The sequence below is a fragment of the Zonotrichia albicollis genome, chromosome Z (assembly GCF_047830755.1).
Source record: "Zonotrichia albicollis isolate bZonAlb1 chromosome Z, bZonAlb1.hap1, whole genome shotgun sequence".
NCBI lineage: Eukaryota > Metazoa > Chordata > Aves > Passeriformes > Passerellidae > Zonotrichia > Zonotrichia albicollis.
The window spans coordinates 64,380,928-64,408,264 of record NC_133860.1 but is presented as its reverse complement, the minus strand read 5'-3'; the positions used below and the strand labels follow the sequence as shown (position 1 = coordinate 64,408,264).

At 43.1% G+C, this 27,337-nt stretch overlaps 1 protein-coding gene across 3 annotated transcripts in view; it reads right to left on the bottom strand.

Moving 5' to 3' along the window:
* The window catches only part of GNE (glucosamine (UDP-N-acetyl)-2-epimerase/N-acetylmannosamine kinase), a 39,129-nt gene extending 12,216 nt beyond the window's left edge, over positions 1-26,913 (bottom strand). The window contains exons 1-7 of one of the 3 annotated variants that reach the window (XM_005486274.4): positions 26,489-26,913; positions 13,524-13,732; positions 11,412-11,863; positions 10,272-10,424; positions 9,610-9,822; positions 9,284-9,371; positions 1,007-1,217 (exon numbers count right to left, since the gene is read on the bottom strand). In XM_005486274.4, the coding sequence (XP_005486331.1) occupies positions 1,007-1,217; positions 9,284-9,371; positions 9,610-9,822; positions 10,272-10,424; positions 11,412-11,863; positions 13,524-13,732; positions 26,489-26,539 (1,377 nt within the window). In that variant the 5' untranslated portion in view covers positions 26,540-26,913. Of the gene's footprint in view, positions 1-1,006; positions 1,218-9,283; positions 9,372-9,609; positions 9,823-10,271; positions 10,425-11,411; positions 11,864-13,523; positions 13,733-15,253; positions 15,278-17,683; positions 17,837-26,488 lie in introns of those variants that run through there. The other 2 variants (XM_074533556.1, XM_014266476.3) reach the window with 2 other exon arrangements.
* Between the last annotated feature and the right edge of the window lie 424 nt (positions 26,914-27,337).

The following is a 27,337-nucleotide window of genomic DNA, read 5'->3' as shown; positions in this document are numbered from 1 at the left end:
CTCCTAAAAGGAATTTTTAAATCTCCTTTTTTTTTTTTTGTGAAAATAAAATTAAATCTCATATTCTGCCACTAGCTGTTAAATACTCACATCTGTTGTGTAAATTTTATTATGAAAGTCTGATTGTTTTCACTCTGATTTGCTAGCATTTCAATTTTCACAAATGTAACTTCAAGCTCTGTAAAGTGGGCAGAATTTTTTTACATTATTTTTTTCCAGTATGTGTTGACTCATAGGAAAAAATGTGGTGTCAATTTTGCTTCTAAAAATATTACACTTTTAAAAGCTGTCTTTAAGACCTTGGAGATCTGTCACACATCCCTGAAATGAATATTTTCTCTTAATGTGAAAATTGTGGACTGTGTCAGGTCACTTTACATAACCCTTCACTGGCACCTTATTCTGCCTTCGGGGCAATTATTATTGAACTGATCTAGTTATCTGCAAATATGAAGTGTAACGGTAGGTGTAATTGTCCAATACTGTTGAGAACAAAAGCAAAAGACTTCTCATCATGAATTTTATTCACATCTTTGAAATGCTGCAGAGTTCAGTAAATTGATTTGCTAGATGCTGGCTGCTGCTCAGAATGGTCTTGTGTCAATTAATGGAAGTGTAAGGCAGTGGGAAAGCAAAAAAACTAATACTGCAGCCCTCCATGTTTTGTTTGACATACAAAACCTTGCAGGTTGAACCGAGTTACCTTTTAAGAAGAACCAACACATGCAAAAGCTGTTCTATTCGTCAAAGTCTGTAGTCAACCCACAAAGAAGCAGCTAAAACCTTGCACCACCAAATGGGCATTGCTAGTTTAACATCAGTCTTAGAAGAGCAAAGCAATAAGCAAGTTTTATCAGGATGGTATGAGAGGAAAGAAGGTGAGAAATCTTCTTTGTCCCTCAACAAAAGTTGATAGACTGCTTTGTTTCGGAGCGGCATCACAAGCCCGTACCAACAAAGCCCAGTGGAGTTGGCAGAATATCTAGAAGCACAACAGAATATTTACCTTCATACTGACGATTGCTACTCGGAGATTTGTTCCGCCTAGATCCACTGCCAGAGCACTCTGTGTCTCTAGAATATGGTCAATATCTTGAGAGATATTATCTTTGACAGGAGGAAAACAGAATTTCTTTTGCAATGGTTCTTTGAGGTCAATAGATTTAAGGAACTTCAAAATCCTTGGAACAGCATTACCATCTCCATATATTTTTGAGCTATAATACAAAAAAAATTTAATGTAATTTGAAATAACACTGGAATCTATAAAGTTCTTTGTATGGCAGAAGAGTGTAACAGTATCATTACAATATTATGATCTGGTGACTCTGCCAATACTGCAGCTCACACTATGACAGACTGTCATGAGACATGGTAGATAGTGACACACACAGATCTTTCAAGTCTGGCATTAGCTCCATTTTGGAATATGGAACTGGAATGCAGAAAACTAGAAACTAATGATACCAAAATCCCTGTAAAATTAGGTTTAATGAAGCAGAAATAAAAATATGGGCAGTTTATGTGGTACAAATCAAGTAAGGTACTTATCGCACAGATGCCAACTATGTAATAATAAACCATACATTCATGTCAGTTTTCAACATGACTGTTTCTAAAATATCATACACAGCATCAGATACTTAAAGAATGCAGGTATTAAAGAATTCAGTTTTACTGTTCAGTTTAGATTCTTAAGAAATACTCTTTTTATCCTTGTCCTTACTTGAACAAGTATCTATCAAACTTTATAAGAACTCAGAGGAATGAGAGTCAGTACTCATTAGGGCTGAGGAATAAGGAAAAGCACCTTGCCAGAATTCTGCAGCTTCTCTGGAAGCTTGCACTCAGGACTCTCTATGCATCATGAGGTGAAATCCGCTATTGGGTATTGTGTCACAGAAGCACAGAAGTTGGAAGCGACCTCTTGAGATCATCTAGGCCAAGGCAGGTCACACTGAGCAGGTGACAGGAACTCATCCAGGTGAGATTTTAATGTCTCCAGGGAGGGAGACTCCACAACATACCTGGGCAGTCTTTGCCTGTGGTCTGCCACCCTCAATGTAAAGCTCTTCTTCAAGTTGAGATGTAACTTGTGTTTTGGTTTATGGCCATTACTCCTTGTCCTGTTGCTGGGAACCACTGAGAGGAGTCTGGCACCATCCTCTGAGCACCCGCCTTGGAGATATTGTTATATATTGAAGAGACCCCCGCTCTCAGTTGTGTCTTGTCTTTGTCTAGACAGGGCCAGCTTCCACATTCTCTCTTCTCATAAGAGAGATGCTCCAGACCCCAAATAACAGAATCACAGAATAAACTAGGCTGGAAAAGACCTTTGACACAATTGAATCCAATGTGTTACCTAACATTATCAGCTTAACCATGGCACTGAGTGTCTCATCAAGTCTTTTTTTTAAACACCTCCAGGGACAGCAGCTCAACCATCTCCCTGGTGTCGATCTGCTCATATGAACAGGGGTTGTGATGGTTCAGAGTGCAAAACACAACAGAGTGGGGATTTCAGTATTAATCAAAACAAACCACTGTTTATTGAATGACCACAGCAAATGCGATAGAGGGATTAAGGGAGAGAAAAAAGATAGAGAAAGGGGAAGAGAGAAAGGGCTTATAGCTACCAAACGTAGAGATGAAATCCTTTGCAGTCTGGCCGAGGATTGCCTGTTATGTCAGGGAGATCTCAAAGTCCTGGTTATCTCAGGACTATACTACTATATATCTACTATATCTACTATATATCATATATCTACTATAGTCCATTGCTGAGGGGGTGAACAGATCTTGAAGTAAGTCTATTGAAATGGCTGAGGGAAAAAGGTATTGAAGACAGGTACAGACAGTTCATGTTTCTCAGCAGGGTAAGTCAATATCAGCAGTGAGCAGGACCCACTGTGTTTCAGCACTGGTTTCTATGGGAAACCAGTCTAGGTCCAGTGAACACATCTGCAGGCAGCACTTAGCAGGCATCCTGCTTCAGTCAGGCCAGCACCCCTGGATCAGAATTACGGGGGTCTCAATCTCAGTCCTTGGGAGGGGGGCATCAACCTCTGTCCATCATGATGGTAGTGGAGCAGATGAAGGATTTTCCGTGGGAGGGCTACCAAAGTTGCCCCAGCAAGTTCATCTGGCCAAGAGGTGGGAGAGTTCCAGGGCTACGGTCATGAAGCAGGTGCAAGCATATAGGGCGCGTTGCCCCTTGGCAGGCCCTGCTAGAAGCAGTCACTGTAGATACAGCTGTGAAGAATCACTTGGCAGGCCAGAATTCTGCTCAGGGGCCTCAGGATTTTTGGAAGTTCATCCACCACCTGCAGGCCAGATTTCCAATCAGGCTCCAGATGTCTGTCCTTGGGATGGTCATGAGGCAAATGAGGAGAACTTCATACTACCTTTCACACCTGGGTAGCACATTCCAATGCTAAACTACTCTTTCTGTCAATAATTCTTTCTAATATCTAGCCTAAACTTCCACCTGGCTACAGCCTCTTGTCAGGGAGTTGTAGAGAGTGATAAGGTCTCCTTGAGCCTTCTTTTTTCCAGGCTTTTTTCCCAGCTTCCTCAGCCATTCCTCACAGGATCTGTGAGGGATTCCAGGCCCTTCACCAGCCTTGTTGGCCTTCTCTGCATGAATTCAAGCATCTCAGCGTCCTTCCTAAATTGAGGAATTGGACACAACACTCAGGGTGTGCCCTCACCAGTGCTGAGCACAGGGGCAGAATGACCTCCCTGCTCCTGCTGGCCACACTATTCCTGACACAGGCCAGGATGCCCTTGGCCTTCTTGGCCCCCAGGGCACACTGCTGGCTCATGTCCAGCCGGTTGTGGACCAACACCCCCAGGTCCCTTTCTGCCCGGGCCGTGTCCAACCACACCATCCCCAGCCTGTGTGCTGCAGGGCGTTGTTGTGACTCAGGTCTGGGACCTGGAACTTGGACTTGTTAAACCTCATATCCTTGGACTCGGCCCATCTATCCAGCCTGTCCAGGTCTCTCTGCAGAGCCCTCCTACCCTCTAACAGATCAATAATTGCTCCCAGCTTGATGTCATCTGCAAATTTACTGATGGTAAACTCAATCCCCTTGTCCTGATCATCAATGAAGATATGAAACAGGACTGACCCCAGCACAGACCCCTGAGGGACACCATGGTGACTGCCCACCCACTGGATGTGACACAATTCACCTCCACTCTCTGGGCCCGGCCATCCAGCCAGTTCCTAACCCAGCAAAGAGTGATCCTGTCCAAGCCATGGGCTGCCAGCTTTTTCCAGGAGTGGAAGTCCTGTGGAGAGATGGTGTCAAAGGCATTGCTGAAGGTCAGGTGGAGAACATCCACAGCCTTCCCCTCATCCAGGTGGGTCACCTGGTTAAAAAAGGAGATCAAGTTGGTCAGGCAGGACCTACCCCTCCTAAATCCATGTTGGCTGCATCTGAGCCCTGGTCCATCCTGGAGGTGCCACGTGACCACACTTGGGATGATCTGTGCCATTCTCCTGCCAGGCACAGAGGTCAGGCTGACAGGTCTGCAGTGTCCTAGACCTTCCTTCCTGCCCTTTGTGTGGATGGACATCACTGACCAGCTTCCAGTCATCTGGGACCTCCCCAGTGAGCTGGGGAGGTAAATGATGGAGAGAGGCTCACAAGCTCATCTGCCAGCCCCCTCCTGCCCCTGGGATGGCCACCGGGGCCCATAGACTTGTGAGCATCTAAGTGGCTCCGCAGGTCTCTGAGTGCCTCCTGCTGGATAACAGGGGGACCATTCTGCTCCCCGTCCCCATCCACCAGCCCAGGAGGGCAGCTGTCCTGAGGACAACCTGTCTATTAAAAACTGAGGCAAAGAAGGTGTTAAGTATCTCTGCCTCTTCATCATCTTTAGTTACTAAATTCCATCCCACATCTAATAGAGAATGGAAGTTATCCTTGCATCTCCTTTTGCCATTAATGTATTTATAAAAATATTTTTATTATTCTTCATAGAAATGACCAGATTAAGTTTAAATTGGGCTTTTACCTCCCTAGATTTTTTTCCTACTAGACCTAGCCACATCCTTAAATATTTCCTGAATTACCTGTCCCTTTTTCCAAAGGTCATCGCCTTTTTCTCCTTTAGTTCCTTCAGAAGTTCTTTTTTCATCCAGATCAGTCACCTTCTCCAACAGCTTATCTTTTGGCACATAGGGACAGCCTGCTCCTGTGCTTTCAAGATTACTTTCTTTCGGTACCCCCTTGTTTATAAGGACTGCTTCCTAAGGATCTTTCTGAATCAGCTTCTTGAATAGGCCAAAGTCTGCCCTCTGGAAGTCCAGCGTGGAAGTTTTCTTGGTGCTCCTCCTTGATTCACCAATTATTGAGAATTCTATTATTTCATGATCACTGTATCCCAAATGACCCCCAACAACCGTATCTCCCACCAGGCCTTCTCTGTTGCCCTTTTTGAAGATCATTGGCTTTCTTTCAGTTATTAGGCATCTTTCCCAGTCCATGATTTTTCAAAGATAAGGGAGACTGGCTTAGCAACATCTGCCAGCTCCCACAGCACACATGCGTGCACCCCATCAGGTCTATAGATATATGGGTCTTTAATCTGCCTAGCTGATCTCTAACCCAACTCTCTACAAGCAAGTCTTCCATTCTCCAACCTTTTCTTCTTACTCTGACGTCTGGGATTCCTGAAGGCTGTTCTCAGCAGTAAACACTGAAGCAAAGAAGGCATTCAATAATTCGGCCGTCTCAGTGTCTTCCAATACCAGGACACCCATATGATCCAGCAGCAGCCACACATCTCCCCTGTTCTTCCTGTTGCTGCTGATGAATTTGTAAAAGTCCTTCTTGTTGTCCTTTACATCCCTGGCCAGACTGAATTCCACATCCCTGCACATTGTGACAATGTTCCTATAGTCCTCCCATGTGGCCTGCTCCTTTTTTCACATCCCATAAATTTCTTTCTTCTGTTTGAGTTTTACTAAAATCTCATCTATTTAGGGCTCCAGCCCTCTTTGCCTGATTTCTGGATCATAGGGACGCACTGGTCTTTAGGTCAGAGGAAGTGATGCTTGAATACTGACCAGCTCTTTGGACACCCTCCTCATCTGGAGTCCTAACCCATCAGATTCCGCCAAATAGGCCCTTGAAGAGGTTAAAGTTAGCTCTTTCCAAGTTTAGGGTTCTAATCCTGCTTGCTGTTTTGCTTCCCCAGGGGAGGATTCTGAGTTTCTAATGGTCACTTCTGCCAATGCTGTCTCCAGCCTCCACATCTTGAACCAGTGCCTCTTGGTTTGTTAGTAAAGGGTCCAGAACACCTCTGTCCTCACTGGCTCCTCCACCATTGCATCAAAATTATCTTAACTGATCTGCAGGAAGTTCCTGAACTCTATGCCAAGCTGTGTTGTCACTCTTAACAAATACCAGGTACAAATCTCCCAGGAGAACCAGGGCCTTCAGTTGCCCACACAAAGCCTCATCAACTTCCTCTCTTCATCAGGTAGCCTCTGGTAAATACTCACAACAGTGTCACCCATATATTGGCCTGTCACTTAATTCTCATCCATAAACTCAACTTGTTCATCTGTCCCTGAGTAGAATCTGATACAGTCCAATTGCTCTCTCACATGAAGAGCAACTCCACCACCTTGCTTCTCTGACCTGTCCTCTCTAGATATAGCCATCTATGACAACATTTATCTCCACACACAGCCCATCCATGACAACATTCCAGGTATGCTGCCATAATTCCAATGAGATCATGGCTTTGCAACCTCACATAGATTTCTAGTTTATTAGATTACACTTGCTGAGTGCACTGGTATACAGGCACTTTACGGAAGATCAAGCAACCAGGCCGCTTGAAGGGGTGTGAGAGTCATGAACACCACAGTCATAAAAACCCTTGATGTGTTTTGCCCTATGATCCTGTCTGGGAGTGATCTATAATGCTGTATTCCACTACTATCTGTGCCAAAAAATCATTACTGTCTTGTCACTGTCATATTTTCCGAAAAAACCCTTCACCAGGATTTCTTCACCTGGGAAGCTGAGAAGTCTTAGAGAAGAATGAAAATAATAATTATTTGATTGCTTCTCTTGTGTTTGCCGCTTTGGAATGTGGTTGGAGATTGTTTATTCAACAGGTGAGTGGTTGACTGGTTTCATGTGAACTGTTTTTACTTAATGACCAATCACCGTCCAGCTGTGTCAGGACTCTGGAAGAAGTCATGAGTTTTTATTTAGTATCTTGTTTGGCCTTCTGTAAGGATCCTTTCTCTATTCTTTAGTATAGTTTCAGTATAGCAATCTTTAATATAATATAAAATAATAAATTAGCCTTCCAAGAACATGCAGTCAGATTCTCAATTCCTCCTTCATCCTGGGGACCCAGCAAATACCACACTGTCTCTTCAAGACGCTGCAGCTAGGGACCTTGTGTGCATGTGGCAGGAGGGAGGGTATTTTTAAAATTACCCTGCCCAGGCAGTTTCCTGTCTTTTGCTGGATAGTGTTTGCTTTGAGGGCTGTTTAATCTTTGTTTGGGTAGAGTTTTTTCCCTTCCCTTTTTGGGTTCTCTCTCCATTTCCCCCCAACCCCCCACCCTGCCTCAGACGGACTCCAGTTGGTGTTTCTGGGCCGTCCTGGGGCAAAGTCTGTATGTGCCCTCCTGCTGCTGCAGGGAGGGGCTGGCCCTGCCTCAGCCTGAGCTGCTCCAGGAGAGAAGACTATGGGAGTAGATCTTCTCCCTTTTGTGGCAGCCTTGGGTTTGCCAGTCTAAAAACTGCATTTTGCAGTCAGAAACTATTTCAAAGGGAACTTTGCAAGGTCTGCTGGCAGCAGATAAGCCAGCGAGTTCCTGGGGTTGGGCACCCAGTGCCAGTGCGGATGGACTGCTCCTTCCCCACCAGCCCATCCCAGAACCATGGTGTAGAGCAGCACGGCAGCAGCGCTGGCAGAGCCCATGGACAGCAGGAGGAAGTGGCAGCAGCCACTAGAACCAGAAAGTTTCCATTTGCCTCCAGAACTGCTCTGCAGATTCCTGCCTTCCCAGTGCGGGTTCTCACCATCTTGCCTCTTTGTTCCTGGGAGGCACCACCTTGGAAGGGAAGGGTGTGATGCCCCTTTCCCTTTGTCCTTCAGCCATGCAGCTGCCTCTGGCAGGCATCACTTCAGGAACAGTTATTTCTGGCATTTCAGGTCTCTCTCTGTTCCCATGGGGTTGTGAGATTTAGCAGTTTGGTATCTAACAGTTATTTACTTTCCCCCCTCCCACACCCAACCTGCAGGCATCCTGTTTGTTAATAAACTCTTTTTTTACTTGCATTTACTCCATTCATTATATGTTGTTCCTTATTGGTAGAAAGGGATTGGTTGGAATCAAGGGGAAGTTACGCATTTCAGAGTGCCCGTCTCTTTAATTTTCCTCAAAATGAGACAGATCTTCAATCTGAGCTGCAGCCAACAAACATCTGACTCTGCAGCAGTTGCTATGACCTGCTCCCCAGGAGGAAGCAACAGCACAATTGTTGCCATTCGCACCCTGATTCCCAGTGCTTCAATTTGAAGTCCATCTCACCAGACAGGCCAGCCTGCTGCCAAGGAGACACTGCCCTTTTTATGCCCTTTTTAGCTGGGGGATCCAATTCCCCTGTAACAGGCTAAAAATAATAAAAACACAACCCACTGTTATAAAAGCCAAAACCTTCTTGATAGCACCAGCCACAAACCCAGACATTGATCTGCACAATGTGTCTGCCTCTGACTGTGCTGATTTCTCTGACTGGTAGGATACATGAGGAGATGACTTGGGCAGAGATGTTTTTCATGTGCCTCACCAGGGCTTTATAGTCTTCCTTGATCCTGGCCATTTTTTGGCTCTAAGTATCATTTGTACCCACACAAAGTGTCCTTAAGGCACAAGTCAAGGAAGGCAGACAGGATGTTCTCTCCCATGCTGCTCCTAAAGAACAAGCTCTCTTAATCACTGGTCTAGGTTAATATAAATTTTGTCTTCTTGACTTTCGGTTGGATGTTAAATGAACACATATTGAAACATGAACATGTTAAATGAACTTGTATTGAAATATTACTAGTAACATTTTGCCCTATAAATACTACTGCATACCAGACACTGCATTATGGTTCTGAAACGAAAAATCATTTGCAACCTCCAATCAGTGTATTAAATGCACTCCAATCAAATATGATGGAACACCTTAGGACTAAATGCCTTTTACTCTACTGCTTCAACATCCCCCTCAATGAATTAAGGTGAGTGTACTCACCATGGATATTGCTTCCCAAACTGCAGCTGTAGAGCATGAAGAATCTTATCCTGTGTATCAGCATCACGAACATGAAGAACATTTTCACCTAGACAACAAAAAATTAAGATAATAGGACAGATCAGATGCTCAAATTGCATTAGAGTATGAGCTGCTTTAGAAATGGAAAAAAGAAAAAGGTTTTATTTCCTCTGTGAGGGCAAGATGCCCATCAGATTGACATCACTCTTCATCAGTTCTGTGCCTCCCCTTGCTCTCACTAAAGCAATGGTGACACCTCTGAGACACTGTCCTGCATTATAAAACACAGTTAAGAAAACATGTACCTGTTTCTCTTCCTGTCTGCCGTGTCCCCAGGTTGATGACAGGTGTGCCAAATGCTCCCACCTCTCTGACACCACAACTGCTGTTACCAATCATACAACCAGCATGAGCAACTAGCTGAATGAACTGGTCAAATGGCACATGCTTCACTGCCCGAAAATTGGGATGGTGTTCAATGCCCTTCTTCCTCATCACACGAACCATCTCTTTGCTTCCTACAGAAAAGCAAAGTAGAATAAATGATTTAAGTTCTACTTTTAAAATCAAAGTCCTGGCACACAAAGAATATAGCAGCCAGCCACTCAATGAGTTGCCAGCTCTGAACAGGTTTTTGCTCTTTTTATCCTTACACTGTAAATCATTTTGCTCAGCACCTATGCCAAAGTTTGATACAAGAATTCACTGCAAAAGTGTCTTTGTAGTTTTAAGCTAATTTAAGAGGCAATAATATTGCTCCTACATGTCACCTGGTTTCTCCTCATTTTCGTTCCCACACTGAAAAACTGAAATGTCCTCTAGCAATGTGAACATAGAGCTGCAGCAGATGCACCCACAAGGCTGACACAATCCAGCTATTTCCATCTGGCTGGAAGACCTGGGATAAAAGCACTCTTTTGAAGACAATCTGTTATGTGTCACTCTGTCACAAAGGTATTCTACTCACCTGCATCCACATTAGGGAATAGAACAAGTGTTCTCTTGTTGAAGGAGATGAGTGCATCTAGTGTCAGCTCAAACATCTTTATGGAATGTTTAATATCTGTGGTTACAGGATGCTGCAGAGCAACTATATAATCTCTGGTTTTGACATCTTCACCTGTCCAAATGGAGGGCAAGAGAAGTTTTTTTTATTGGCGTAGAATAGCAAGAGGAAGGAAGGACATACTTTTAGAATTACAGATGTGAAACCCTGAAAAGTTGAGGCACCAAATCGGATATATCTAACACATAGGGAAAATGCTAGAATAAAAATCCAGGTACTTACAGGGTAGCCTAGCTTGTTATTGGCCTCTCTAAGCACATCTCATAATTTTAGAGACCACTGCCTAAATGTCTACAAACTGTTAACTTGCAAGCCTTCTGCTTTCCAAGACTATACCAGGAGATCAATACACAACTCTCACACCACTATAAATCTGGAGTAGCCCCTGAAGCTGCTCTGATTTTCTGTCAGTTGTCCATTCTCAAGCAAAGACCTCATTTCCACGGTATTAAAACAGTCAGTCACACTAGTCTTAGTACATTTGATAAACATTTATCTGCAAAACATACTGATTGAAAAAGATTCCTGCTTCTACACATGGTAACCCTACAGGACACTGCTCTGTCAAAGACAAAAAGCAATCATAAAACCCCACTGTTTACAGGAATTATTTCTAAGTCAGTCAGTATTAAACGCCAAAAGCCTTTGGTGCATGTCCTGTTGCAGTGCATTCCTCAAAAAAAGGTTCATAATACAAATCTGTGTGATTTTTTTAACACTAGGCCTGAACATCTTTGATTCTATTTAACTAAAACTCTACTACACCAAAGTAACTGCTCATGTAAGACTGTCCTGCTTTTAAATTGTTCAGCTCAGAGAAAATACCCATTTAAGGAGTTATTTTTTGACTTGGCAAAAGGTCTGGAACTGTTCAGTAAAATAGATTTGTTTCAGTTTTTATGTGGCAGAATGAAAGCAAATGTAGAAAGAAATACCAAGTACTATTAAAAATACATATTATTTTTTGACTGATAGCCTACTTACTGAGTTCGTCTAGTGTTGAAAGGCATGTGAGAAAAACATAAGAAGTGGCCTGCTTACCTAGCCACATGCTAATAATACTCATGTAGTCTTTGTTTTTGGCAGAGAGAAGCTTGTCATACGAGGGACAGCCTGCTAAAAGGATGCGGTCATGGTCTTCGCACATAGCTATCAGGTGCTGCTCTGCACTCCTCGTGCAGCACACGTGGTAATGGGCCAGCTTGGTTATAGCGTGTCTGATGGAGTCATCGATGGTCCCGCTGACCTCCCCACCTTCAATGTGAAGAATGCGAATGTTCATCAGGGCTGCGGACGTGGCCAGGGCCAAGGCATCGAATCTGTCCCCATGAACTATCATTATGTCAGGTTTCAGGCGGTTGAGGACGTCAGGTAACTTGACTAATGCAAGGCCCACCGACTCCACCATGGCTGCCTCATCCTCCCCTCTCACGATGGTGTGCAGCCTTGTATGAATATCAAAGTCATCTTGTTCAATCATACGATAGGTGTTACTGAAGGTCAGAGAAAAAGCGTTATTAGAGTAAATACAACTTGATTTTACAGCAATATTGCCTCACAAAATAAACATGAATTACAACAGCTGTACTGGGGTTGAAAAAAGACTTGCTTTCCACATCTTCTTCACTGAGGAAAGTGGCTTTTAAGATTTTAACAGAATATTCTCATCCATGTGAAGATCCTCCCTAATATTCCAAACATCCAGTTTTTCTAGACACCATTAAGGAAGAAATGTGCTGAACACACTATGGAAATCCTCAGAAATCAAACTCGTTGTTCATATGTCCACTGAGACTTACAGAGAATAGATATGGCATGACTTCCTGTCAGAAAGGGTATGTTTATTGACGTTTCTGTGGACAACTCTATAAATACAACAACCAATGTGATGCAAAGCAGAGGCCTGTATGTTTAAAGAAAACATCCTACAGGTAGCATATATTATTTCAGATTCTGTATTTTTTTAAGGCATATCCCTTCTATTTTACTGAGTAAAGGGCCTCGCATTTATATAGCATAAATTTCATTGAATTTCCAACTCCATTTACAAATATCCTTCACAGACCTACCATCTTCCTGATTATGTACATTTATCTCAGAAAACTTTTTTTCTCTTTGTTTCTGTATTCTTTGCCTTTTGAAAGGTGAAAATCTAGGAGGCAAGCCAGACTATGCATTTATGTTTGCCAGATCAAAATCTCTACTGTTTGCTTTGTGAATTACAAATCATTCACAATACAGAGATAAATGTTAAACACCTTGGAACTGGAAAAGTAGTATTTTGTATTACTTTGCACAAGTCTTGCAGACAGCCAAGGATTATGTGATATGGAGAAATCAGGGCCATGTTTGTCCTTTACGGCAAATGAAATGGGACTACTTTATTTCTCCAATCAGAGAGGATGCAATTCAATGTACTAACCTATCAAGAAGTTAAACTCTTTTTTTTTTTTTTTTTGAATCAGGTTACTTTTGTGATGTTGAATTCACCTTGCCATGTTACTGGATGGAAACAACATCCAGTACAAAGCAAGGAACAGAGTGCTGTAATGTGCAGAAAGAGAACAGTCACCAGCAGAACATCCTGTCTTACTAGTCCTCTCCCACCTACCCATACACGACCAGACAACCATATAGCTATCATTTTGTCATTAAATTTTGTCATTCATTTTGTCAGAAACATATGACAACAGTTTCCTGCCTCCACAACACTGGAAGTAAGAACTAACAGTGTTCTCCTGGCATATGCAATATGTACTTTCTCCAATAACTGTAAAGCAGAAGAGCTGCAATTTAACATGACTGAGGAGGCTCTTTTCTCTATTAAAACTAAAAAACTGTAGCACATTTCCATTTGATAATCACCAGATTTCAGGGGAAAATGCAGTACATCACTTTCTCACTTCATACAGCCTGTGATTCTTTTTGGAGTCAGTTACAGCATTTGCACAAAACTTTCTAGAATTTAAGACTGGCTGAAAAAAAGATTGCATAAAATATGCAATCTCATAAGGAGCTCAAAATAAAATTCTGGGAAAAAAAAGTAAAACTTTGTTGTCTGCACTCATGATGCCAAGAGTTTGTTTTACCTAAGGTTGATATTATCATTGCTAACACCTCAGAAACATACTGGTAGATAAAAATTCACCTTACCCATAATCATCAATCAGGTGAGAACCAAGCACTACGACATCAAGCTCAAAAAACTGTGGTTCTGCCTTAATACCAAACATAATGGGAGCTAATTTTGAATAATCAGCACGGTTGCAAGTAGCAACACAAACACGAAGCTTGTGGTTGTTTCCATTCTTCTCCATTACTTCCTTCTGCTTCTGTTTTGAAAGATTCTTGAAGTACACCTCCTGACATAATAGAGAAAACAAGAAGTATGTCATTAATAATAGTAATTTACTTACATCAAATGGCAACCACTTCACGAACAACACACACAAGTGTAGCCACAACTATGGATACTACTGCACTTATAATGGACATCTAATACCTAACAGAACAAATGGGGTACTCTTTCCAAAATTTAGGAGAGAAATTTTTTTCCAGTTAAAACTCAATTTTAATGCTTCTATTTCTACAAGAGGCATATAAAAATTCTGTGTAAACAATATTTAAGTGCTATGAAGTTCAACTGTAATCAAACAGTAAAATTATTTCTCCCTATTCTGATGGAAACCTCTGCATAAGTAGAAAAATTATTCTGCCTTAGTAAATGAAAGAAAGAAAATCTCATATTCCAAATAAAAGAATGGAATAAATTGCTCAGATGCATCCACTGACAGACTCTGTAAACAAAAATAAAAAGTTTTTGACTAAGACAGCTTATGTATCTCCATTAAACACATTTTGGTGAGGTAAAGCAAGTTAAACATTTATTTCCAAAGCCCTACATACCCTTTTGTAGGCCAAAGTACATTAAGAAAATCAATAATACAAAACATCAAAATAACCCAAATTTCCTTTCCTACCAAACAGAAATGGCTAAGGTGTTAGCAAGAGTTTAAGTAAGCACCATCCTTTTAGTATAAATTAGATGTTATGTCAGATTTTTGCTCCACTATGCAGATGCAACTTCTTCTGGATTAATGGACAAGGCTTGCTTATCCTTGACTCAAAGCAGTATCAATCTCTCTACTGATTTTGCCAGCTAGAAATGTGTGACAGTACATGATAATATTAACAGGAGAAATTCCATGCTCCTTTTAGACTGCATTCAGATATTTTTCAGTAAAGTTCTAAAAGAAAGGCTACTGTGATATCGCACTCTCATGAAACTTACAAAATCAAGATTCAACTTAAAAAACTTCAAGATTTCCCTAATTTTAAGATTTTAGTTTAGGTTTCATCACACATGATCATACAATGCTTTGGTGTAACAGCAACATGAGGGTCAATCAGGAATCTATGCCAAGTTGTCAAAGATAATGTGGTATCTCTAGTCCACTTGCAATCCATTATGGCTCTGCAAAACTATTAGTGAAAACTATCAGAGAAACCTATCAGTGACCATCACTGGCAGTGACACCAGCCAAACTCAGATCTAACAGACCCCACTGTTCTTCCTCATTTCTAAAATAGCCTCTCTTCGGAGGTGGTTCTGAGCACGATGTCCTGTCATTATTTATGTAAAACTGGCCACTAATTCAAATAAAATGGTGCTCAAGATGTGAACGCCACTTTTGACACACCTATAAGCTTGTTTTTTGAAACTGCATGAACAATTTAAGTATAACTAGAGCCAAACCGCTCACAAAACTCTTCAAGTTGGCCACTGCTGCATACATATTCTATACTATATAAAACAAGAAGCCAAAGTAAAAAACTGCAAAATAAGGAAGTGACAAAGCAAACTAAACTGAACTCCAAGTTACCTGTCTGAGCTAGGACCACCATGACCCCTCTGACAAAGCAGTTTCTCTTCACTTATGCAAAACAGTCTTTTAAGAAGCAGAATAGTTTTTTTTTTTTTCTTCAAGAATTGTCTGAAATTCTAAAAGCCTTCCATCCAGACACAGAACATACCATCTCCTAAAACAGAAGGTCTGTAAGTTTAGAAAAAATGAAATCTCTTTTTCCACCATTTTTTCACAGATCCAACAGAACTGAATCACTAGCCCACATATCTTTCCAGCCACGAAGAGCTCATTTAATTACAGTTAGTATTTGGCTGTAGTAATGGTCTCTTGAAATAATTTTAGACGCACATGTGGAGACACTCCAAATCTGTCTGAATTGACTAGAATCAAAGGCAGTTTCTGGTATTTGTCCATTTAAACTACTGTTAACATTATATTTAAAAGCAGAATTATTTCCAGTACTGCCTTAAAACTCTGTAACACAGCAGTTTCAAAAAGCTGCCAAGTGCAGACATTGGCCTTGGTGCAGACAGGTTTTCTATTGCTGTCAATTTTAAACACCTGCCTACCTGAAGAACCAAAATATTTACCCTAGTATAAGGTAGGTAATAATGCAGTATAATTATCAACTGCATGTGGAAATTTGCCACTAATTAAATAGGTTTATTGTTTTCGAGGATAACGTGGATGTTTCCTAAACATCTGATGTACCGCTACATCACAGTTTAATAACAGTCATTATTCTATCCCGACTCCAAAGTTTTCTGAGCATAAATGCTCAGAAAAAAAATTCTTAATTTCAGACAGTATTCACTGTCAAAAAGCAACGGACAAGTCCCTTCAGCCATTAACAGCAAATTCCTTCAAGCATAGCTGTGATGACCTAGTTACAAAATGCTGTTACCAGTGTGGTTTTAGAATTTATTATCAGCTTTTGCAGGCAAGTCATCTCTTTTCAGGACTGTGCACCAAAATTATATGAAATAATGAATCCTTGACATTTGCCTCTTAGTATCTAGATGTCTGACGATACACCGAGTTTGATCTACATAGAACTCTCTAGCTGGGGGATCCTCCTGTTCCAAGGTCTATCTCTTCTACCTAGTAGGAACTAGTAATCTTTAGCAGAAGGGTAAAGAAATAAAACAGTCTTCCATGAAGGACTACTTGAAATACTTAATCTCCATGTGCTTTGGTCAACTGCTCTTCTATACTCCATTCTAAAGCTTTTAGATTATTACAGATACAAGGACTTTTTGAGACTGGGAAATTCTGGGCCAGACTTAACAGCAGCCAAGCAGCTACTATTTCTCTTAGCAGGCTCAGAGCACGAGACACCCTCGATCACTGTTTCACAAACAAATGACAACACCTGTATACTCTATATTCTACATTCACACCTCTGAAACACTGGCTTATAAAATCAAAGACCCCGTCTCTACACTCTGTGTTTTCTCATGTGTTGAAGGCAATTTCACTTACCAACTGCTTTGTTGTGTGGCACACAGGTTATTGTACCCTGAGCGCTTCCCACACCCTGTACCAGTATGTGTATTCCCACCACCCTTCTCCACCCATGCACTGAACCATTGGTTCTACATCGCCTGTGTGCACACACCCAGGGCCCCTTCCTAGAGCCGAGTGCAGGTGACCAAACATCAAATGACACCCTCAAACACCTCTGTGAGGGTGGAAAAGCATCCATCGCCCTGCACATGTTTTAGGGCAAAAACCGCTCCCCACCATTCCCCCCATGAATGTGGCTGATGTCTCCACCAGGCCCCTTCCTGGTGCAAGGGATCAACCCCTGTGCTTCTCCAAATATTGATACACCAAGAATCACAGAATATGATTACTCCAATGCTGAACTGGAAGGGAAGCACAAAGATCATTGAGTCCAACTCTTACTCCTGCACAGGACAACCCAAGCATCCACGTGCCCGAGAGCATTCAGGAAGCAAACGCTTCCTGAACCCTGTCAGGTTGGTGCTGTGACCACTTCCTTAGGGAGTCCGTCCGTCATCCTCTGGGTGAAGTGCCTTTTCCTAACATCCAATCTAAACCAGCCCTGACACTTCAGGCTGTTCACTGGCTACACAAAGCTACCCAGGTACTCCCCCTCTTCCGCACAAGCCACGGGGACAAGCCACGCCTGCGGCCCGCCGCTCTCTCTGCTCCTCTGGACAGTGTCCCCGTGCGCACCTGTCCCCTGTGGGCGCTCTGGATCCCGCTTTTCCCGGGGACCCGCACGCACATCTCCGGGGCTCTGGATCCCCGCATTTCGCGGAGACGCGCCCCGGCCCGCGCGCCGCCCCGCCCCCAGGCACAGCCGCGCTCCCGCCCCCGCCCGCCGCGCTCCCGCTGCTGCCGCCCCCCCGCACATCGGCGGCGGAGACGCGGCCCGGCCCGGCCCGGCCCGGCTCTGCGCGGCCGCCCCGCAGTCACCTTGCCGGCGCCAGCGCCGCTCGCATCCGCAGGCAGCAAGCCCCGCCCCGCAGGAAGTGAGCGCAGAGGAGGGGTCTGCCCCGGCCGCGCCACGCTGGCCCGAGCCCCGGGCAGCCCCCGGCGCGCCCCTAGTGCCGCATGCGGGTTTGCCATCACAGAATCACAGAACCAATTGCTTGGAAAAGACCTCTGAGGTCACCGAGTCCAGCTCAGGAGCCAACACCTCCCTGTCAACGAGACCATGGCACTGAGTGCCACATCCAGTCTTTCCTTAAACACCGCCAGGGACGGTGACTCCATTGCAATGGCAGCTCGTTCCAATGTCTCATCGGGCTTTCTGTGAAGAAATTCCTCCCTAAGAGGAGCCCTATCGTCTATAAGAAGATAGTGTTCCACCTCAGAGTCGGTTTATATATGGAATACTCCGTATATACACATCTGAGGTAGCTAGTTAAAACTGCTGGATGATCTCACGGCTTGAGTGGCGTCTGCCATCATGTTAAGACCTTTTAAAGTGAGGGGCTGTGGGGGTGCTGTAGGAGATGCACAGTCAGGACAAACAGCCTACAGAGGTGTATGGAAGAATACGGCAGTAGCCTGATGGTGCAGGCTGTGCGGAACTGCAGCCCCCCAGTCAGAGCACCTACCAGTAGCGCATGAAGAGTGCCTGGGTGTGATGCAGAATTTTATAATTTTGGCATTAATTCAGCCCAGGGCGTTGCCAAATGACAACTTCATTGGCATGCAGCACAATCAAAAAAGCTGTTAAACCAACTACCAGGTGTTGCTGTCATCTGCGTTCCAGTTGCCTGTAAAAGAGATGTGGTTTGTTTTCTCAAGCTGGAGGCGTTTGGAGGTCAAGTCTCACATTAATGAAGTGACTATGACTTGGATCCTAGCTCAGTACAAGAGGCACCATGTGTAACATCAGCAACCTGTGCCCACTATATACTGAAACTACCTAAAACATCGCAGTAGCTGAAATGGTGTCACACAGTCCTAGTAAAAGGATAATTCTTTGCCCATTTTTACTTCTCTGATTTCACATTTGTGTGGCTGAAACCTAAGTCTAGTGTGGTAGGGCCATACATTGGAGCAAGCCTGTACAACATTCAGCTATTTGGTACCAGAACTTTGCCACAGTTTTTCAGTCCAGATTGTATCTTTGTTCATCCATATAAACCTGAGGGGACTCATATCCCTTCTAGCTTTGCCCTTTAATTCTTAGAAAAATTAGGTGTAAGCTGACTCTTGTCTGACATACCTAGAAGAAAGTAGGTGCAAGGAATGAGAGAATTGCTTTTCTGGCCTTTATCAGGGAGAAAAAAGTTGTCTTTCCTAGCAGTTACAAATATTTGTTTAATAAGACTTTAAGAAACAATTACTGAAGTTTTCAGCTAAAAGAAAAAATATTTTCAAGAGTGATTATTAAAGTAAAAACTCTTAATGACTTGCCCTTGGGAATTTAAAGTGATGATCTGACTGTTTCCCAAGAGAGGTAGAAAGGATCTTATCCTGTGCTGGCATTCAGAAAGTCCTCAGACAGCTGTGGTTCAATGAGTCATAGCTCTGTGAAGACTCAGTGTTTTGAGAATATTGCAGCACACCCACCTCTGAAGTTACCAGGCTTCAGTATTGCTTGCAATACTGACCACATGCAGTAATAGCAACTCATAGGCACCTTAGGTTCAATTCATGTCCAATTAAAATTATTTTCATTGTTCTCTGCATCACTAGATTTACTTTATGCACATCGCTTAAAAACCCATTTACATTCTGGAAATGCCATATTAAATAAATTTGAATTGTCTGCTGTAAATGCTTTCAGGTTATGATAAGCTTGCCAGCATATCTATGTTTGGTTTTACTGAAACAATGAAGAAGAGCCTGAATAATATTTGAGCATGAGTGTATGGAAATGTGAACATATGGGCAGACTCCGGTTTATACTAGTACTAACACAGCTAGAAGCAACCACATTGAGAGTTGATTACTCTTACAACACCATCAGTGCATCTCTTTATGTAATTTTTCTGTAAATGTTCTAATGGTGTTTCAGCATGTTATAGTGAAAGGTGCAGAAGAAACAAGAAAGTTTATGTTCCTTTTGGTTATTTTTCACAGACCTCACATATTACATAAACAAGGTTACATTTTTCTTGTTACTGAGTGAGCCCTGCCTCAAGGCTTCTCAGCAGAGAGACAAATGCTGTGCAGAGAGATGAGATGAGATGAGATGAGATGAGATGAGATGAGATGAGATGAGATGAGATGAGATGAGATGAGATGAGATGGGAGGAGAAGCCTCAGCCCAAAATCTGCCTGCTCCAGTTGGTTTTATGCTTTGCTGCTCAAAATCTCCAATGACACTGTGAAGAGGGCCTTGACAAAGCCTGTGGCTGCGAAGGGGTTCATTAGAGGAGAAGAGTCTCAGTATACAGAAAATTCATTGGCACTTCCCTCATCAGAAAGCTTTGCAGGAATAGTAAAGGCTCTGCAGAGACTAAATGGTCATTAGTGTCAAAGTGCTGGGAAATGTTGGAGATGAGGAGCTTACTAATTTTGGGAGAGGTCATCTTGCTTAAGATCTGAACAGAAGAGTGGGTTTGGTTTGCAGCTGGTTTGGATTCGCTGGAAACCCATCCTGCAAAAGGTGAAAGGTGCTTAACTGGGATGGTCAGTGCATGACGGTGGCCAAGAGATGGATAGTGTGGACAGACAGAATCAGTAGCACTCTCATCTTCTGCACTGGTGCTGGCCACTGTGTGTTACTTATTCCCTTCTGAAAGCAGAGCCTTATGACTTTTCAACATCTGCATGTGAATCTTTATTACTTCTCCTTAATTTTTCATTTATGTCCATTTTATTTATGTCAAAGACACATGCTGAGAGTAAAAGAACTTCCACTAAGGTTTTCAAAAGCAGCTGAACGTAACAATTCTGTACTGTCAAGCCTAAAATACCTGAAAGCAACTTGAATTTTAAAGATCGGGGCTTTCAGAAAAGCCGGCCCTTCTGAGACAGCCAAACTGAAAACTTCTGAAGATTCTGGCATGGTAGTGTTCAGCTACTGAGAATGCACTCCATTATAAATATCCCTTGCAGGAAGAGACCAAGTACCGTGCACTACATGATATAAGGAGAATATAAACAGTTACACACAGTAGGGAAAGCCTAATAAATTTTACCTTCCTGCATTTTTCTGTTTGTTCTTCCTGGTTAAAACTACCAGGTGAGGTGTGCAGTTAACAGCAATTGTGGACAAACACATCACAGTTCATATCTGATGTTCCAGAGAAGGGGAACAGATCAGGGATAAGACAATGCCATAGATGCTATGAAAAGGGAAATTTGGAGATTTATTATCTTGTCATCACAACACAGATCTCTTACATCTTTTCTTGGTGTCTTATGCCCACAAAATGGACATCTAAGATTGTAAGACACAGAATTCCCAGCTAAGGGAGAAGAAATCAATAACTATATGAAAATTTGTTCTTTGTCTCTGGAAAGATACTGTCCAAAGAAATCAATGAAGCTGGTGCAGGGAGCTATCTTATGAGTAGCACGGTGGGGATCAGTTTCTTTTCCCAAGTAACAATGACAGACAAGAGGAAATGACCTCAGGGTGTGCCAGTGGAGGTTTATTCTTGGATATTCAGAAATATTTATTCACTCAAAGGGTTATCAAACATTATAAGCAACTGCCCAAGGAAGTACTGGACTTATCACCCCTAGAATTATGTAAAAGGCACATAGATGTGGCACTTAGGAACATGATTTAATGTTGGATTTGGCAGTGCTGCATTAATGGTTGGACTAGATGACTTTAAGGTTCTTTTTCTATCTAAATATTCCATGAGTCAGTGTTAAAATTAGGTGCTTCAAAAACCCAAGTAGGAAGCAGAATTGTGAATCTCATTGAAGTAATTAGGAATTAGGTAAAAAACATTCTATACTTTTTTTCCCAAGAGTTTCCAATGTTCTGTAATAGATTACAGTACCTTTTTCTTCCTTATTGGAAAGATGGCATATTCTGGTGTCTGGTGTGTTACAAAACAATGGCATTTGCATATATGCTATAAAATGTGAGTAAAGTTTATTCTAACTAGGTAGAGTTGTAGAATGTGATAGATACATGGCATAAAAAGCAAACTCTTTGTAGAGAATTCCTTGATCAGATAGGGGTGTGTGTGTAGTGTAGGCTAGGATAATATCCGTGTGAAACCCATGTAAAGCAGTGGAAAGAGTACTGGAAACCTCAACAGTTTGGAGTTTTTTTCCCAGTTCATTCTATGTCTTGAGCCTTTATCTTAATTTCTGCTAAAAAAAAAACACCACAAAACTTTTCCTTCCCACTCTGACTAAAAATAGTGGACCCGACCCACTTTTTGCTGTCACCATGTGACTAACTCTGCTTATGTGATCAGTTTAATTCTTCAAATGGGTCTGTTTTCTTCACTTGTAACCAATGCTGTTAGGGTTACAGCTTGTCTGTTTCTTCTGAAGCTCTACTTCTTGTTCAGTCCTGCTGGAATGATTGCTGCTGATAATTTTTTGACACACATCAGACATCCACTGGGAAATCTGATGCAGTTCAACATACCCCAGGTGGCTTCAGACCAGTTGGTCTTGAACAATGATGGCAGCCTAGGCTGGGGTGGTTCTTGTGGTGCAATTCTTCCTCTTACGGTGCCGTGCATCTACACTCCTGGATCAGCAGACACTGTGGTTCTCTTAGAACAACTTGGGGTATGTTCAAAATGGAATCAGTAGAGTTGCTCTACATACTCAGAATATTTGGATGTGATCCAGTGCAGAATGAAGTTGATTGGAAGCTTACCTCATCAGTAGGTAAGACAGTGGGTAACTTTGCCAAGTACAAGATCCCATTTTCCACCTCAGATATATATATAAATACCTGGTCGAGGAAACCATGAAGAAAAAAGAGCCAACTCTGCAACAGCCAAACATGCAAATGCCTCTCATTTGTGAAGGTCTGGAAAGAAAGTTCTGTTAAGCTTTACCAGTTCTGACGCTAAGACTGCCTACTTTTTTTCACTTCAAATTGACATGAAGTGCTGAAAAGAAAGTTAAAAGTCTGGCAGGAACGAGGAATCAAACTCTGGCCACTTCCAACTATTAATAAATACCTGCCATGTTGCACACTGGTCTAGAGATTCCTCTCTGCTGTTCCTGTCCAACTGGTATGTTCGTTTTTTCATCTCTCCTAATCTCTTTGAGGCTCTTTTGCATCCTACTTGAATGCAACTGTGTTTTCCAATGCGACTATTAGATTACCAATATTTTAATTATTATATCTTCTCTGGTAATCACTAATTTCTAATTTTAAGGAGTACTAATTCTACTACATAATTACAAAAAAAATCCATTAAGAAGTGATCCATTATCAGGATTAAAGATTTATAATAGTAAACATGTATTTCCACCCTTTATGCCATATTAAAATAATTTCTTTCATGTGTAGTTTGTGGATTTTGGCTATTAACTAAGACAAAAAATATGATGAAAGAAGAAAATGAGATTGTAAAGTTACAGTACGAAGCAGATAGTCAGTTTACATTTACTAAGACAGGTGAGGAAATTTTGTGAGATAATATAAAATGGACAAGGGTAGCAGTAGCTGCCCTTTACTAAGTCTGGATTCTCCTGTCTTTCAACACACTAGGTATTATAGGTGAGTTATTCAAATGTCTCCTTTAAACATGTGACTCTCAGAGGATTCTTAAATCTTAATCTATTACATGGCTACTATAATTCCCTGAAACAATTTCAGATTTTCCATTTGAAGAAGCTTGTAGAGATGCAACAGAAGGCTTAAGTGCCAGTCAAAAGCACAGTGGTATCAGGTATTCCACAAAAGTACATCTGTGGTTTTAATTCTGGAATAAAGAATAAAGTCTCCTTGTTTTTTGAAGTATCTGTATGCCTTATTTTCATTACCAGAAATGTCCAGGAAAAGTTTGTTTTTTCCAAACAACAAATAAAAGTCAAGGAAAAATAAAAACAAGCACACCATTTTAAAAAGAGGCTCTGTTTCTAAAGCCTTCAACCAACAAACCATCAGTAAATTTGCTTTGATTGGACAGTAAATCAAGATCTTGATGATGAAGAGTAAATCTTTGGAATTCAGGATGACATTTAGAAAAAAACCGAAAAAGCCCCACATGCTAAATTGCCACTTACTTATTTCCTTCCGGCTTTCTGAAACTAATCTGGAAAAAAAAAATCACATGCAGAGCGCCTGAGTCAGCTGTTATTCTAGAATAGTCTGATTTTCTCAGCTGGATTTGCTATCCATGTTCTTTTATTAAAGCTTTGATTTAGTACCAGATGTGTTGATGAAAAATTGTCCAGAATTACAGAGATATATAACTGCTAAAATATTCCCTGATTTTTGCAGGAAGAGCAAGTCTACAACAGACATTCTAATAGACACCCATGTCCTTAGGCTGTACCGAGTCCCTCCAGGAAGGACCATACACTGTTAAGAGAATAGCAGCCTGTTTTCCCAAGGCCTTCTGTGTGCCAGGGTGTCGGAGGTGGACACAGACCACTTTCTGACTGGCCTGGCTGCTGAGGCAGTATTTATAAAAAACTCAGCCTGAATGTATCTGACAATGAGACTCCAGGTTGAGACTCCTTACTTTTCCTGTGCTTTTTGAAACCCTCTTGTGTGTCTCTGAAAGGCAATTATGAAATACTGGCATTGTGTGGCATGCTGTCATGCCTGTGTTTTCTCAAAGATCCAATGATCCAGCTCAATCTTTTGATTAGAATTAAAATTTGATTACAGTTGTAAGAAAAAGCATAAAATTTGAACACAATTTTGAAAAGGACAATCCTTAGTCCCAAGTACTTAGTGGAAAAATCCCTGTGATTGGCTTCTACCACATGAAATCATGCTTATTTGCAGGAAATATTATGGGTGTCCTTGACTCTGCCCTAGTGTCATTTTTACATAGCCCATAAAAATCTGCCTTTCCCGAGGCAGCACAGTGTTGATGGGACTCATGTACCTGAGTGTTGGCCCCCCAACCTTCTTACTAGTTAAAAATCTCCAGGCTGCAGGTAGTCTTGTTAAGTGTGATATGCTTAAAGAGCACATCACACATATCAGAGGTGAGAAATCTTCTGGTAGAAGAGTGCTCCCAAGTCAGACAATCCACATAGTTCCTCTGTACTGACATTCTCATTTAAAATCTTGGGGGATATGCAAACATTGTGTAATTTCCATCAGCACCCTTGATTTCCTTAATATGAATGGGGAGCTTTGTTAATTTTCAGTTTTGTCTCTGAGTTGGTTTACTCTTCAGTATCTGATGTGCTGACATGGTGATTTCAGATTTGGACTCAGAGCACCATAGGAAAGCAGTGCTACTAGACGGCAAAAAATGTCAATTAATTTCTTACTTAAAAATAAATACAACAGATATATTTTCAGTGCTTTTTGGATATCAGTTTCTTTAAAGCCTGTATCTGAGTCCTACAGGGATACCTTCACTGGTGAATAGCCAAGGTGGTATTTCTCAACACCTCCAGATCTCAGGGAGATCTGGTGCCAAATCTGAAGTCAAAGCTGTCTGGAACACAAGGGGAAAGGGAGGATAGGTAAAGAAAAGCTTCAGAGAAACAACTGACATGGTAGGACAATCAGATTGAAAAGGGACAGGCCTTCCTTGCATGATAGGCACACACCTTTTGTTTTGTATTTTGGCAGACATCACCTCTGATATCTGTTGCACACTCTTCAAGCAGGCAGAGAGCTATAGCTCCTAGTAGTTAAAACCAGCTGTCAGTCTGCCACAAAACCTGCTCTACAGGTGGCAAAGTCAATGGCCTGGAGCAACAGCATCAGCAGGACTACTTCCTGCAGTGGCACTGCTGGTAGAAGATCAAGGATTCTGGACCCCTCCCTCCCAAGAGTCTTGGCCCTCTCTCCAGTGCCATATTTCCAGCCTTTCTGCACTTGCTATCCTCCCTGCTGCACAGCTCTCCTCTGCCTTCTCCTCAATGTTGCGTTGACTTCACCTGTTGGCTGAACGCCTTCTGAGAAAACCTACCTGAAAAATTAGCCCACAGAGCTCAAGTCCCCTTGTTATCCTGCCTGTATTCATGTCTCTTCTCCCAAACTCTGTCCACATCCTGCTTGAAAGTGAATTCTTGAAGCATGCATGCCTTTTTTCCTTGTACTAGTATAGCACCTGGAGTGCTGGGGCCATTCATCACCACAGGTTCATCAACAAAATAAAACTGAAAATTATTCTAGACCCTTGCCGAGACCACCTTCCCGGATGGGTGAACCTAATGTAGGTGAATCTAATTTCTCATCTTCCAAATAGAAGAACGATAGTCACAGTTACAAGGAACAGTGTGCCAGCTTCGGAAAAGGTCACTGGCTCCCCACAGCTTGCTATGGACTGGGTAATGAAAAGAAGCCAGAGAGAAAGGGCACAAATTCAGCCCAGGGCAACCACTCAGCACAGGTCTCACGAGAACTTCCACATCAGCCGGCACGGCCCCAAATCCCGTGTGCCCGCTGAAGACACGGCGATTCAGAGGCGGGTCTCGCGATGGCCCTGGAGACGGCGCCTGCCGTGACATCCTCGCGGCGCGGGCAGGCAGCTGCCTCCCTCCCGGCTGCATCCCCCGGTGCCGGGAGCCGGCTCGGCGCAGGGCTCGGCGGAGCGCTGCCTGCCCGGCCGCCCCGCGGGGCTCAGCCGCGGCACGGCCCCGCAGCGCCCCCGGCTCGCCCGCCGCCCCCCGCGCCCAGCCCTGACTTACGTGAGGGCCGCGGGCCAGCGGCTCCCGGCGCGGCGGCGCGTTCGTCCCCATGGCGGCCGCCGGTGCCCGCCGCTTTGCCGGGCCGGCTCTGCGGCTGCCAAGCCGAGAGACACCCGCGGCCGGGGCCGGGGCCGGGACCGCCCTGCAAGCGCCGCCCTCCGCCCGCCGCCGGGAGGGGTGTGCGCGGCGCTGGAAGGCGCCGGAGGGTCGAGGGATGAGGGGCTGTGCTGAGGCTGCTCCGGATTCCGGGGTGGTACCGGCGTCCGAGGCTTTAGCACTGCGTGCGCTAAGGCCGTGCGGTACCCCCGCAGGGCAGCGTGGGAAGCGGGGTCCTACTCCGGGTATCCCCCGGTATTGCCTCCCTGCGCTCCTCTGTGCTTCGGGGAGCCGTTCCCCTGCTGGGTACCCTCAGAGCACTCAGCGGTGAGGAAATGCAGGCAGCCTTACTGCTACCAAGCATCTCTGTGGATATTATCCGCTAATATCCATGACACCTAGTGTGTTTAACATCACCAAGACTACCCAGATCCGGTCAGAGCAACAGGAATCTGCAGGTGTCTCAAGGCAAGGAACGTGTCAAGTGAGTCTTCCCAAACACAGGTTTGGAAGACAGCAGCAGCCAGAGCTTCACAAGCCTGATTCCAGTTTCTTCTTGTCCCAAGACAATGCTGGGGCCTGTATGTGTCCACCCTGTCCCAAGGGAGCCCTGGAGTTACCCTTCTCGTGCAGAGCCCCAAGCTGCTGTAGACACCTGTGCGACCACAAATTTCTGGGTTGTCTTGGGGTGCTTGCAATTTTTTTGTGAATGTCTTTTGATTTTTGAGATGTCTGCCTTAGTGTTTATGGAGA